The sequence below is a fragment of the Leptinotarsa decemlineata genome, unplaced genomic scaffold (genome assembly GCF_025532065.1).
Source record: "Leptinotarsa decemlineata unplaced genomic scaffold, Ldec_3_MD MMD2_tig00000199_RagTag_RagTag, whole genome shotgun sequence".
NCBI classification, from domain to species: Eukaryota; Metazoa; Arthropoda; class Insecta; order Coleoptera; family Chrysomelidae; genus Leptinotarsa; species Leptinotarsa decemlineata.
Genome location: NW_027412544.1, coordinates 18275181 through 18288658, shown reverse-complemented (window position 1 = coordinate 18288658; position 13478 = coordinate 18275181). Strand labels below are relative to the sequence as shown.

Sequence of the window (13478 nt, the reverse complement as noted above, 5' to 3'; positions counted from 1 at the left end):
TAAATGAATAGTAACAAATTGCACTTACATGGAACACTGTCATCCTCACTGGTATACATCGATGTTTCGCCTTAAGACACTTGCCCTGAGGCTCTTCAGTACCAAATTGGATAACATTATAGAAAATACATACAATTCATTAATGAATAACGATTTTTATTGTCACGGAATAAGCTTGATCTTCTTATGTCATCGATGACATCGTAATGACATTCATTCACCTATTTGATTTAATCCCAGCCAAGAGGAATCTTATTTGAATTGAAGGGGTTATATTTTTAAGAGTGATTAATTTTTGGGAAAGTAGTTTTTGGCTTTCTACTACTCCATCTTGATACAAAAAAATATATAATATAAAAAATATTAATCACTCCTAAAAATATAACCCCTTCAATTATAAATAAATAAGTACCATTCTGATCATTCCCATATTGATTTCAATCTAAGAGCCACCGGTAGACACCTGTTTTAGCTTATTGGGCATCATCTAAGAGCCACCGGTAGATTGCAATCAATATGGGAATTTCACTAGTTCGGACTTCCATTGTCTACTATATAAAATGATTTGAAATCCCTGAAACAACTAAAAAAGAAGAATTAAAAATGAATAGCTGAAAATAACAATTATATTGAGCAAAATAAACCTGAAATGAAATAATAGTGAAATAAAATACAAGTAAAAATAGAACAAAAAATAAATAAAAAAATAAAGAAATGAAAAAAGAAAATAAAAATAAAAAGTTGAGAGATTCCAAGTCACGTTAGTTCACGACGTTTCGATTGTTAGTATCTACAATCGTCTTCGGGTGATGACTGGACCGATTCCTCCAAGAGATGACTATTTACAGGTCGTTCGAGTACTTCCACTTATCCCCGCTATCCATTTTCCGCTTCACTGGTTCCGTGGGAGATGACCGTTTGGCGGGAGTTGGCCATTTTTCGCTTGATGGGTTTCCATGTGTTGCGTATTTCTACGCTGGCTTGGCTTAATACGTTGTTGGACAACATGTATGCGGCTTCCTTGAATGTGCTGTACCTTTTGACAAAATTGATGATATAAAAACCATTTTTAACAATTACAATCCATTCATTCAATTCACCATAGAAAAAGAAAAAAACAAAACAGTACCTTTTTTTAGATACTCTTTTAATCAGGAAAGATGATAACTCTGTTATTTTAGATTATTTTACTGAACCCACTAATTTAGGCAGATATATAAACTATTTATCCTGTCATCCACAAAAAATAAAAATTAATTTAGTTCTAGGTTTAAAAAACCGAATAGAAAAATTTTCTCATCCTACATTGGTAGAAAAAAATTTAAAACAATTATTCAATATTTTATTATCTAATTCTTATCCTCCAAAATGTTTGAATAAATTGTTATATAATACTTCATTTAATATCATCAACATCAGAGAGAACAATAAAGCTGAAAATCCAAATTTCAAATACTTTTCCATTCCTTATGTCCCTGAATTGTCCAGCAAAATCATAAACGTATTTAAACAAGAACAGAATATAAAAATTTCATAAAAGAAAGTTAAACCCTTAACCAAACTACATTCAAAATTGAAAGATGAAGATTCGTTATTTGAAAAGTCACATGTAGTTTACGAAATTCCCTGCAACAATTGTGATAAGATATATATAGGTCAAACAAAAAACAATTTAAAAACCCGCATAGCTCTTCATAAAAGCAATTGTAAAAATTTAAAACGAAATTCTTGTGCTCTCACACAACACGTTCTAGATAATGATCATTCAGTCAATTATACTAACACAAAAATTCTCCATTTCGAACCAGATTCAAATAAAAGGCAATTTCTGGAAATGGCTGAAATCAAAATTAAACAAAAAGACAGACATCGACAACCTCAGCAAAATTTATTCATTTCTACTAACAAAAAATGAAAATCTGAATACATCCTGTAATATTAACACAGTATAAATCACCATGATGAACGGCATTAAAAAATTTGAAAAAGTATTTCACATTATTCAATGTCAAAAAGTTGTCATTTTGATGTTGAAGACCTCTTTCGAAATTAAAATTTCCAAATTAAATATCCTCACATAGCACAGGTATGCTTTAATAACTTCGAAAATAAGGGTAGTTTACTCTTGATCAAAATTTCTATTTTTTGTTCTCCCCTGTACACCGTTCGGAAATTTTGTGACGAATGGATAATGAAAAAGTTTCCCATATGGTGCAATCTTTTTGAAAGTCACTACTAAACTATTAGGGTACGCAGCATATGAAAGAATACTCTTAGGACATTGGTGGTGATTTTGATAGTTTTCTTTTAAACACAAGATCTATCAACTGAAACCACAAATGTGTGGTTGGCTCCTGCTGGTGGCTCCGTGCATTTGTATTTCTATCTTTTGGTAACCAAGTGTTGACCATCCTTACACTTGGCTGCACCATACTGATGATGGACCAAAAGCCCGAAACACATGTATATGGTTTGCCACTTTCTTGAGTGCTATGTCCGATTATTAACTTCTGTTTCTATATAAAGACACTCAATAAGTTTCATATTTGTATATATCAATAGACGTTAATAAATATTACTTATTTTCTGATGTTCAACTCAATTATTTCAGAGTCCCAATCAGACAACTCCAGAAGTGGAAGAAAATCCAATTATTTTATTACAATCAATGACTGCAAGTAGTTGCTCTGCTAGTATATCCTCAAAACATTCTCGTATGTCTACTAGTGCCATGTCAGTAATTGCTGCCACATTAACGTCCCACGCAGAGGTTATTGGGGACGGTGGTTTAACTGGACTAGATGATTTCACCTCTCTCTTAAACGAAAATGATGCTAGATTACTGGTGGATCTTTTGAAACTGTCTGTTGCTGATAGAATTGAAGATGTGCAAGCCAAAGATATTCTTTCTTCAGTTTTGATAAGTAAATATGATGGCATGAAAACTTTCTTAAGAACCTAAATGTTTCATTATATTTTAAGCTATGGGCAGTACAAACTCTGATATTGGAGCCATGCTTCTGGAGCTGTGTGTCACAGAATTAGAAGATACGACAAATAGTACTCAAAACTTATGCACTACTCCCCATCCAGTTGTTCAAGAATCAAGCCACCCATATGTTGATGATGTGACTTTACGAGGTAATCTGTTTATTCCTTCAATATTATCTTTTGTAAAAAATATTGAAAATAATGAATTATGGGTTTTACTCAAAGATAGACAGAGACTTCCTCAACCTAAAAACACATGTGGATAAGTTAATGAAAAATATTAAGGTAATAATAATAACGATTTATTTTACCGTTTTATATTATTTTATATTAGTGAATAAATAAAAAATTAAAATATAACATAACTTGATACAAAGCATAAAAAAGTTTTTAAAAAAATAGATGATTGAATATACTCTAAAAAATTATTACCGACATTGTACACATAAACACGCACATATGAGAACATAAAATATTTTTACAAATTAATTCAGAATTTTTGTTTACTAAAATGTTTTAAAGCATTTGAAAGCTCATTGTAAAACTTGATATCTTTATAGTAAATAGAATTTTGACCAGTATTTGTTTTCATTTTCATTACTGTTAGATTACATGAATATCTTTTTGAATTTGTGAACACTGTTTGGAACCTTGGAAAAAATCTCCAGTAATATTTATCTTTTTGAATGGTTGTGTTGATCACTATTAATCTTGAGTTTATTGAAGGTACCTAATTTCAATTTATGTAAGGATGTCAAATCTATTAGTTTTTTGGTTTATACAAGGCTCCTTGTAATTAAACTTCATTATACTGTAATGAATCTGAAGCCGGCCCTGACCGATATCTCAGCCAGCGAATAAACAATGACTCAGCGCGAAAGGAATGCACTCGACGAACCACCGCGAAAGGCATAGATGTAGCGTTCGTTGCCGATATAAAAAAGGCCGCTTTCCGTCCCGAGCTGAGTCTGTATTCAGAAAGCGAATCGAGCGATTAACAAACAGGGAAGGTAAATTAAGTGGTGTATATAAATTAGTTGTGATAGTGAAGTATTGTTAAAAATAAATTTGTTTAAGATAATTAATTCTTTAATTCGTTACAATTGGTGTCAGAAGTGAATTTTTAAAATAAATTTGTGAGCGCTTGGTGGACAATCTTTGTATTACGGTGAAATTGACTATAAAACTTTCGCGCAGAGAGACTGGTGACTCATTGTGTTTCGCGAAGTGGACAGTACCGGACTACGGAAATATAAACTGATAGACCTTTCTCGCGAAAAATAGACTTGTGAAAATAAATAAGTGTTTCGGACTCAATTAAAATAAGTGAACTTATTCCGTTTTGTGGAAAATAGACAGAGACAAAATGTGTTCAAGGAAAGTGCGCCTAGTGGACTTGAAAGTTGCTGAATTGAAGCAAGAATTGGAGGAGAGAGAGCTAGATTGTTCTGGAAAGAAATCAGTACTCCAGAAGATATTGTGGGATAACTTGATTGAATCAGGAGAAGATCCTGAAACATATTTATTCGAAGTTTCTGGGGGTGATTTGAGTTCAATAATGAGCAAACTCGATGGACTTCAACAAAATTCGGCAAGCCTTGAAGAGAAGCTTCTGGAAAATGCGAAAAGCTTGGAAGATACATTTATAGAAAATTCGAAGAGTTTAAAATATGAACTTCAACAAAATTCGGTAAGTCTGGAGGAGAAGCTTCTGGAAAATTCGAAGTGCCTGGAGGAGAAGCTTCTGGAAAATTCGAAGAGTTTGGAGGAGAAGTTTTGCGAAAATTCGGTGAGTTAAAAAGATGAACTTCAACAAAATTCGAAGTGCCTGGAGGAGAAGCTTCTGGAAAATTCAAAGAGTTTGGAAGACAAACTTCTAGAAAATGTAGAAGGCTTGAAGAAAGAACTCTGTTGTGTGGCGAGTCTACTCGAAGAAAGGATGGGAACCATCGAGATAGAGATAGACAAAATCAGGAAGGAAATGAACACGGAAGTAGAGGAAATCAAAGGCGGAGTTCAGGCAGAAATCAGCAAGATGAAGGAAACAATCAGCAATTTGCAAAACCAAATTATTAATTCTGCCCACACCATAGAACATGTTTCCGAAAACTCCATTCCGGAGCTGAAAGATGTCAGTCAGTCCTGAACCAAGAAAGCTCTCCATGAAGCCGCCCCAGTTCGACGGAAAAACCCCTTGGGCAAATTACCGCCGACAATTCGAAGCCGCGGCCAGAGCAAATGGATGGAATGCAGGAGAAAAGGGTAGCATTAACATTGGCGTTGCGTGGAGAAGCAACGAATATTCTGCAAACCCTCACGGCCCAGGAACAGGAAGACTATGACCAACTTGTAAAGCATCTTGAGCTGTGATATGGACAATCCCACCTAGAGCACATTCGCCATTCACAGCTGACGAACCGATTCCAGAAATCAGGAGAATCCCTACAGGAATTCGAAGCCGACATTGCTCGATTGGTTAGTCTGGCATATCCTGCTACACCGGAAAATGTAATGGAGCGGTTAGCAGTTCAGGCATTCTTGAACGGACTTCGCGACCAAGAAACGAGGCAGGCCTAGACACTAGCTCATCCCAAACATCTCGTGGATGCACTGGCAGGCGCTCTGAAGTTTGAGGCTGCAAAACAATCCTGCAAGAGCCAGAGCAAAGTTCGAGCTATCGAGGAAGATGGACAAGCGCCTGCTGATATTGAGGCCACCATCAGAAAAGTTATGAAAGAAGTGTTGCTTGAGAGGAAACAAATAAGATGCTGGAACTGTGGGAAAATTGGACTTGTGCGTAGCATATGTCCAGCTTTCAAAGAATCGACACCAAATCAGGAAAACTAAAGGGGGTCGATGAGAAAGGGCAATCGTCGGCCTGTACCCAGCAAGCCCCCGTAAAAAACGCATATGTTGCCGTTCTCCAACGACAAGACAAAGGTGTTTTCGTAGATGGCCTCATCAACAACGAGCCTTGCACCATGCTGCTAGATACAAGTGCGACGAGAACCATTCTTGGGCCAACCTTTGCCAAAACACCGGCAAGAATTGAACCGTCAAGCTGGAAACTACGCACCGCAACAGGGGGGCCAGCCACTGTACTTGGAGAACTACCAATTGAATTGGTGTTGGGCAGCACTAAATTGAAACATCGTGCATTGATGGCAGACATCGAGGACGATGCGATCATTGGAATGGACATAATGAATTCCAGAGGGTTCGAGCTGAATTTTCAAGACGGCGTCCTACGTGTCGGCGGAGAAGAGCTGGTGCTTCATGGAAGAAGCGAAGAGACGATCAGGGTCCTGTTGGCAGAAGACGTGTGCGTACCTGAAAGGGCTGAAACCATCCTGGAGGCTCGCTTGGACGGAAGTGCGAGCAGCGATAAGGTGGTAATAGCCCAAGATACACGATGAGAAAATTGGACGAGGAATCGCACTGGGGAAGACCCTGTTGCGTGTTGATAAAGTTGTGCCGGTCAGGGTCATGAATGTCAACTACTTTCCCGTGACCTGTGATACGGAGTGTACGCAGTTCGGTTAGCCAAGCCAACAACTTGCCTAAAGAGTTGGAGAAGTTGATTGACATTTCCTCCAAGGACATACCACCAACTCACCGATCAGAATTGAGGGAGTTAGTCAAGAAGTAACAGGAAATCTTTGATATTGGAGAAGGAAAAGGCGGCAGAACGAATGTGGTTCAGCATAGAATCGACACTGGGAATGCCCGACCAATCCGGCAATCAGCTAGAAGACTCCTGCTTTCGAAGAAAGAAGAGCCAGACAAGATAGTCAGCGATATGGAAAAAGAAGGAGCCATCGAACCTTCCGACAGCCCCTGGTCTTCCCCAGTCGTATTAGTGAAGAAGAAGGACGGCTCGACAAGGTTCTGCGTGGATTATCGCCAACTAAATCACGTAACGAAGAAAGACAGCTATCCTCTTCCAAGAATCGACGACATCCTAGACAAGCTAGCCGGCTTCACGATTTTCTTGACTTTGGATTTGAAGAGTGCATATTGGCAAGTTGAATTGGCCCCAGAAGACCGAGAAAAGACTGTATTCACCATCGGCTCAGGATTGTGGCAGTTCACGGTTATGTCATTCGGGCTTTGTAATGCTCCAGCGACCTTCGAGATATTGATGTAGACGGTTCTCAAGGGGCTCTCATGGAAGACGTGTCTAGTGTATCTCAACGATATAATCGTGGTCAGAAAATCATTCAACGATCACTTGAGAAATCTGAAGGAGGTATTCATGCGTCTAAGGAGTTCTGGATTGAAACTTAGTCCCAAGAAATGCCATCTGTTCCAGAAAGAAGTTCGTTACCTTGGCCACGTTGTCTCTGGGGAAGGAGTGGCAGTGGACGAACAAAAGATCAAAGCAGTTAAGGATTGGCCCATTCCAAAAGACATACACCAGCTTCGGAGCTTCCTTGGTTTGTGCACCTACTACCGTAGATATGTGCTGGGGTTTGCCAACATCGCCAAACCATTGACCCGACTTACAGAAGGACAGATCCACTCCAGTGGACCGAGGAATGCCAAGACTCATTCAAGAAGTTGAAAAGGGCTTTGATCAACGCTCCTGTTTTGAGCTATCCCCTACCGAATGGAAAGTTCATTTTAGATACGGACGCCAGCAACGTGGGACCGGAGCATCCAAATACGTGTATGGAAGAAGATTTCTGTTGAGAACGGACCATGCAGCTCTCAAATGGCTTCTGCAGTTCAAAAATCCCGATGGTCAAGTAGCGCGCTGGATTGACAGACTACAAGAATTTGACTTCGAAATAGAACATCGCGCTGGGACTAGACATAAAAACGCAGATGATCTGTCACGGAGACCATGCCCCGATGACTGCTCACATTGCCGACGAGCAGAAGAGAAGGAAGAAGCTATTTGTAGAACTAAAGCTGTAGAAAACAACTGGGAGGATAATAATATCAAGGAAGACCAAGAGAAAGATCCAGATCTTGGTTTAGTCATCGAATGGAAGAAAAGTAATCGAAGACTATCGTGGCAGGAGCTAGCAGGTTATTCGCCAGCGGTTAAGTCCTACTGGGCACAATGGAACTTCCTTACCTTGGAAAACGGGGTTCTGAAGCGGGTGTTGGAGTCTAAAGACGGTGGAGAAGAAAGGCGCCAGACAGTGGTACGACGAGAGTGCAGACGACGAGAGGTGCTCAAAGAAATCCATGATGGAGTCACTGAAGGACATCTGGGAGTAACGAAGACCCTCCAGAAAGTAAGACAGCAGTTTTACTGGGTTAGTTGTCAATCCGACGTCAAGGACTGGTGCAAAAAGTGTGCTGCATGCGCTGCCAGTAACGGACATAGGGGACGACTGAAAGCTCCAATGCGCCAGTATAACGTGGGTAATCCTTTTGAGAGAATCGCCATCGATATCGCCGGCCCGTTCCCAGAGTCCGACCATGGGAACAAATACATCCTAGTAGCCATGGACTACTTCAGCAAGTGGGCAGAAGCCTATGCCCTGCCCAACCAGGAAGCCTTTACCATCGCTGACGTCCTGGTAAAGGAATGTATATGTCGATTCGGTGTCCCATTGGAGCTGCATTCGGACCAAGGCAGAAATTTTTAGTCCAACATGTTTCAAGAAATATGTAAACTGTTGGACATTCGAAAGACCAGAACCACAGCCTTACATCCACAGTCCGATGGAATGATGGATCGAATGGATAAGACCATAAACCGCCACTTGTCCAAGGTAGTCTCCGACCATCAAAGAGACTGGGACCAATACCTCCACCTGTTCCTGCTGGCTTATCGTTCGGCAGTGCACGAGTCAACCGGCCAAACCTCTTCCAGTATTATAATGGGCCGAGAGCTGCGGCTTCCTTGCGACCTGAAATTTGGGACGCCGCCAGAACAAGACACTGCGGGAGAAGAATATGTCAGCAAGCTTCGGCAGAGAATGGACGACATCCATGAACGAGTCCGTCTAAACATCCGGAATGCCAGCGATAGGATGAAGAAGGCCTATGACATCAAGGCAAATGGTGGAGGATTCGAAATCGGTGACCTAGTTTGGCTGTACAATCCTAAGCGACGCCGTGGTTTATCGCCGAAGTTGCGGAACTCGTGGGAGGGTCCATACAAAATCATGAAAAAAATTAATGACCTCGTCTACCGAATCCATAAGCCACTTCGAGGAAAGCCTAAGGTCGTCCATTTCAATAGATTGGCTCCTTATGCAGAAAATCACGACCAAGTTCGCGTCCTCAGACCACCAGATAATGGAATGACGTTCCAGCAATTCATGTCCTTATACTCGAACGGACAGAAAGTCGTACATGGGGTAACTCAAGAAGAGCCACGAGACCTTTTCAAGGTTCCAGTTGATTACGCACTAGCTCACTGCGTGGCAGAGGATCTCCAAATGTCCAAGAGTATCGCTGTGGTATTCAACAAGAAATTCGGTCAGCTCCAGACATTACAAGAACAGAATCCTGAAGTCGGAGGAGTGCTACAGTTGAAGAAGGGTCAGACCAAAAAGCATTCTCGAGACAAACCGTCCTATGAAGATGTCTGGAGGAGTCTTACTTAGACACGATGCTTACTGAAGGACACGATGCTCGACCAGAATATCGTGGACTCGGCAATCCCGAAATTAGCCTCTGGGCTCGACAGGCTGGACTGGAGAATTGTGAGAAGCATGTTGGAAACGATCTTCAGATCCAGCGGCATCAATATTTTGGTGTGCGGTAACCATCTTCCACGACCGAGCATGAAGACTGTGGAGTGTTACTTCCATCGAACTTCACAGTGCAGATATGGGAAGTCCTGCAGGTATCGACACACGCCAAGGATGACCTTTCGGGGCGAAACTTTTTTGAGAAGGGGGCAATGTAATGAATCTGAAGCCGGCCCTGACCGATATCTAAGCCAGCGAATAAACAATGACTCACCGCGAAGGAATGCACTCGATGAACCACCGCGAAAGGCATAGATGAGTGCCGAAACCGCTAGAGAGATCTGGAGCGTTCGTTGCCGATACAAAAAAGGCCGCTTCCCGTCCAGAGCAGAGTCTGTATTCAGAAAGCGAATCGAGCGGTTAACAAAGTGAAGATAAATTAGGCGTTAGTTGCTAAGTGGTGTATCTAAATTAGTTATGATAGTGAAGTATTGGTAAAAATAAATTTGTTTAAGACAGTTAATTCTTTAATTCGTTACAAAACACTTTATACATTTCCTATTTTAAATAAAAGTTCAATTATGGGAGCTATTTTCCTTCTTATTGTTTCAATATGTTTCGTCCATGATACATTTTCATCTAGAATAAGACCAAGAAAATTTGCACTATGAGATTATTCATTGGGAAAGAAAGGTTTTGGCTTTCTATCCCAAAAAAATAATTTTTTTCTTGAAATATGGTCTTTTCAATTCAAATGATATTTAATATTTTCATTATGGACTTTGATTGAAGTTTTTGAATCACTTGATCTACACTTTTTTGATATAAACATATGACAAATATTTCTCTGAAGTTAGTGACATTTTGTGACCTTAAAGCCATAATTATATTTGATCAAGGTCTTTTGAAATAATAATTTTGATTTCTTTTACACCATTTCCATTGTCAATTAAAGGGGTTAGATTAGCAAGCATTTGTAATTTAGCTAGTAAATTTCCTGTAGACAAAGAATTGAATTGTATGAGAAACAAAACAGATCCCAGAATAGAACCTTCTCGGTACCCCACATATACTAATTATGTTGAAACCAATTACCTCAGATAACTGAGGAAATGAATACATATTCATTTTATCTATTGGCAATCTGTTCATTCATTCATTTTACCATTATGAATGAAAAATTCAGCAGTTTAGGTATCACCGAAAATCATTTCATTTATAGTTATCACAAAAACATTTTTCATACATCCAAGGAGATCAAAAACGGAAATTGGGAAACGTTGCATCTTGCATAACGGTGTAATATGTTATAAACAGCTTCCTGCCGAATTGAAAAACATAAAAAATGTTCAAGAATTCAAAGTACTTGTGAAAAAAAATATTGGATGAATTGTATTTTCACATTTGACCATAGATTTTTGCACATGTTTATATATTTTTAGCACATTTTGACTTTCAATTTTCCTATTGTAAACTATCCATAATTCTTGTGAATGTTTAAAATTAATTTATATTATGCATTATTTCTAGAAGATTTTTATGGTCCACATTATCAAATGCTCTCTTTGAGTCTAATGTAAGAACTCCATATTTTTTTAAACCTGTATTACCCGTCATATAATAATTTTGACTTTTCAAGATATTCAAATGATCTAGAATGTACTGGCTTCCTAATTATTGAAAAAAACAGGTTTAACTGAAATTGGTCCATAATTTCTAGAAGATTTTTATAGTCCATATTATCAAATGTTCTCTTTGAGTCTAATGTAAGAACTCCATATTTTTCGAAACCCGTATTAGCCGTCATATAATAATTTTGACTTTTCAAGATATTCAAATAATCTAGAATGTACTGATTTCTCAATAATTTACAAAAAAACTTGTTCAACTGAAATTGGTCTATAATTTGTGTATTGAATAAACCAATTTGTTTTATTATGCTGCGGTTTATTATTGCAGCAGTAATTTTTTTTTCGCTTGTACAATACAATTTCTTTCCGACTTCTAGTACAGTCTAGTCCCGTCTTGAAAGACTCTCTTTCAAAATTAAGTACAAAATTCCAGAACATCAAATCAAATACCAAATAATGAAAACAGAAATCATTAAATATTATCCTCAATGAGTAGGAAACAGAGTTTTTCAAATGATCCTTTTATGAGTCCTTAACACAATTATTCTGTCTGTTGCCCAACACGGTGAGGGCAAATTACCGTCCTTTAACCAAAACTGTTTGGTCGATTTTGTGTTGATGTAAAGAAGTTTTTCATTTCACCCTTCGTTGAAGTTCTGCAATGAACTCGTTGGACCACCTCTGCCAAAATAGTTGCTACAACTTCTTCAGAGTATTAGGGTAAATTCCTTCACTTTTATTGAAGAAAAAACAGCAAAGAAATTCTGAAAGCAATATTTCAGTACTATTTCTATAAACTAATTTTTCATCACAAACTTGAGAGATGTCTGAAATTGATTTAATAAAATAAATTGAAAATTTTCAATAGGACATGTGAGATTACCAGGTGCAGATGCTCTTCGAGTAGAATTTGACAGAAGATGTTCAACAGAACGGAGACATGACCCCTTACAAATTACTGATGGTACTGGCAGAATAATTGCCACTAATTCAGGTCGAGAATGGAGTGACTGGTCTTCAGAATTGCGAATACCTGGTAAGTATAACAAAAAGTCTGTTATAATTTGACACCAAATTTTTTCGTAGGAGACGAACTAAGATGGACTTTCAGTAGTGACAGTTCTGTAAATGGTTGGGGATGGCGATTTACCGTTTATCCTGTTATGTCAAATCATGGTTTAACTGAACTTGGATCAGATCGGGCCGTTCTTAGTCAACCATCAATGGATATGGTTATGTGTTTACTGGATCCTAGATTGTATCCTTCTGCTGATTCAGCATTAATGTCTAGACTTGCTGCTGCTCTAGCGTCATGTTCACAATTAAGTTTTCTTTGTAAGTTTTGAACTTGTTGTATTTTCTCTCACCTATTTAATGATTTTTAAGCTCCTGGCCAGCGAATGTGGTCATTACAAAGATTACACAGACTCCTGGTAGGTGAACATAAGAAGCCTGAAATGGTAGCTATCCACTTACAAGAGCTAAAAGCACCTGACAGTGCACTGGGTTCCCTTTTAGAGGAATTGCCTCAAGCTCTACTGCGCCAGTATGAATATGAAGATGGTTCAGTGAGAGCAGGACTGCATTTAATGCATTCAGATTTTTTCAAAGTAAGAAATTAAGCGATGTGAGATTCTTTTTATAATAATCCTCTGATAATATAATTTAGGTGTTGGTAGCACTGGCCTGTGATTTAGAACTAGATAAGATGGCTGGCATTGTTGATAATCATAAGTGGTCTTGGTTCAGAAGATACTGTCATGCTGCAAGAGTTGCAAAATCCTTGATTCATCGAATTCCATTGCCTTTAAATTTTTGCCAAGAAGTAAGAAAAAAATTAACAGACTCTAGTGGTGATATATCGAAAGATTATTGGGAATATGAGAAGCATGATATTTTCAAAAAAGAAAACGATGAACAGCTTTTGATTTGGCTAAACAGGTTGGCAAAATTTCTCTTGTTATTTATAGGGCAGATTGTTATGATACTGATATATCACGATGGGATCATCATATATAATTCAATTCCAGAGAATAGAGACATTTCCGTTACACAATTCAAATACCAATTGAAAAAATTCTAAATAGGGGAATTTTATAGTTTGCTATAAAATGTCACTTTTTTCTTCAATGTGTTGCCTTCATTGATATATCATTGAGTTAAATATTCTCAATCCATTCTGGTTGTTACACAATTTCAA

The 13478-nt window shown here is 38.3% G+C and overlaps 1 protein-coding gene across 1 annotated transcript in view; it reads left to right on the top strand.

Annotated features, from left to right (window-relative positions):
• Window positions 1-13478, top strand: part of HERC2 (E3 ubiquitin-protein ligase HERC2) — a 196876-nt gene that overhangs the window by 136609 nt on the left and 46789 nt on the right. The window contains exons 39-44 of the mRNA XM_074173110.1: window positions 2612-2924; window positions 2983-3141; window positions 12147-12314; window positions 12365-12613; window positions 12665-12888; window positions 12948-13219. Coding sequence (XP_074029211.1) covers window positions 2612-2924; window positions 2983-3141; window positions 12147-12314; window positions 12365-12613; window positions 12665-12888; window positions 12948-13219 — 1385 coding nt within the window. The remainder of the gene's footprint in view (window positions 1-2611; window positions 2925-2982; window positions 3142-12146; window positions 12315-12364; window positions 12614-12664; window positions 12889-12947; window positions 13220-13478) is intronic.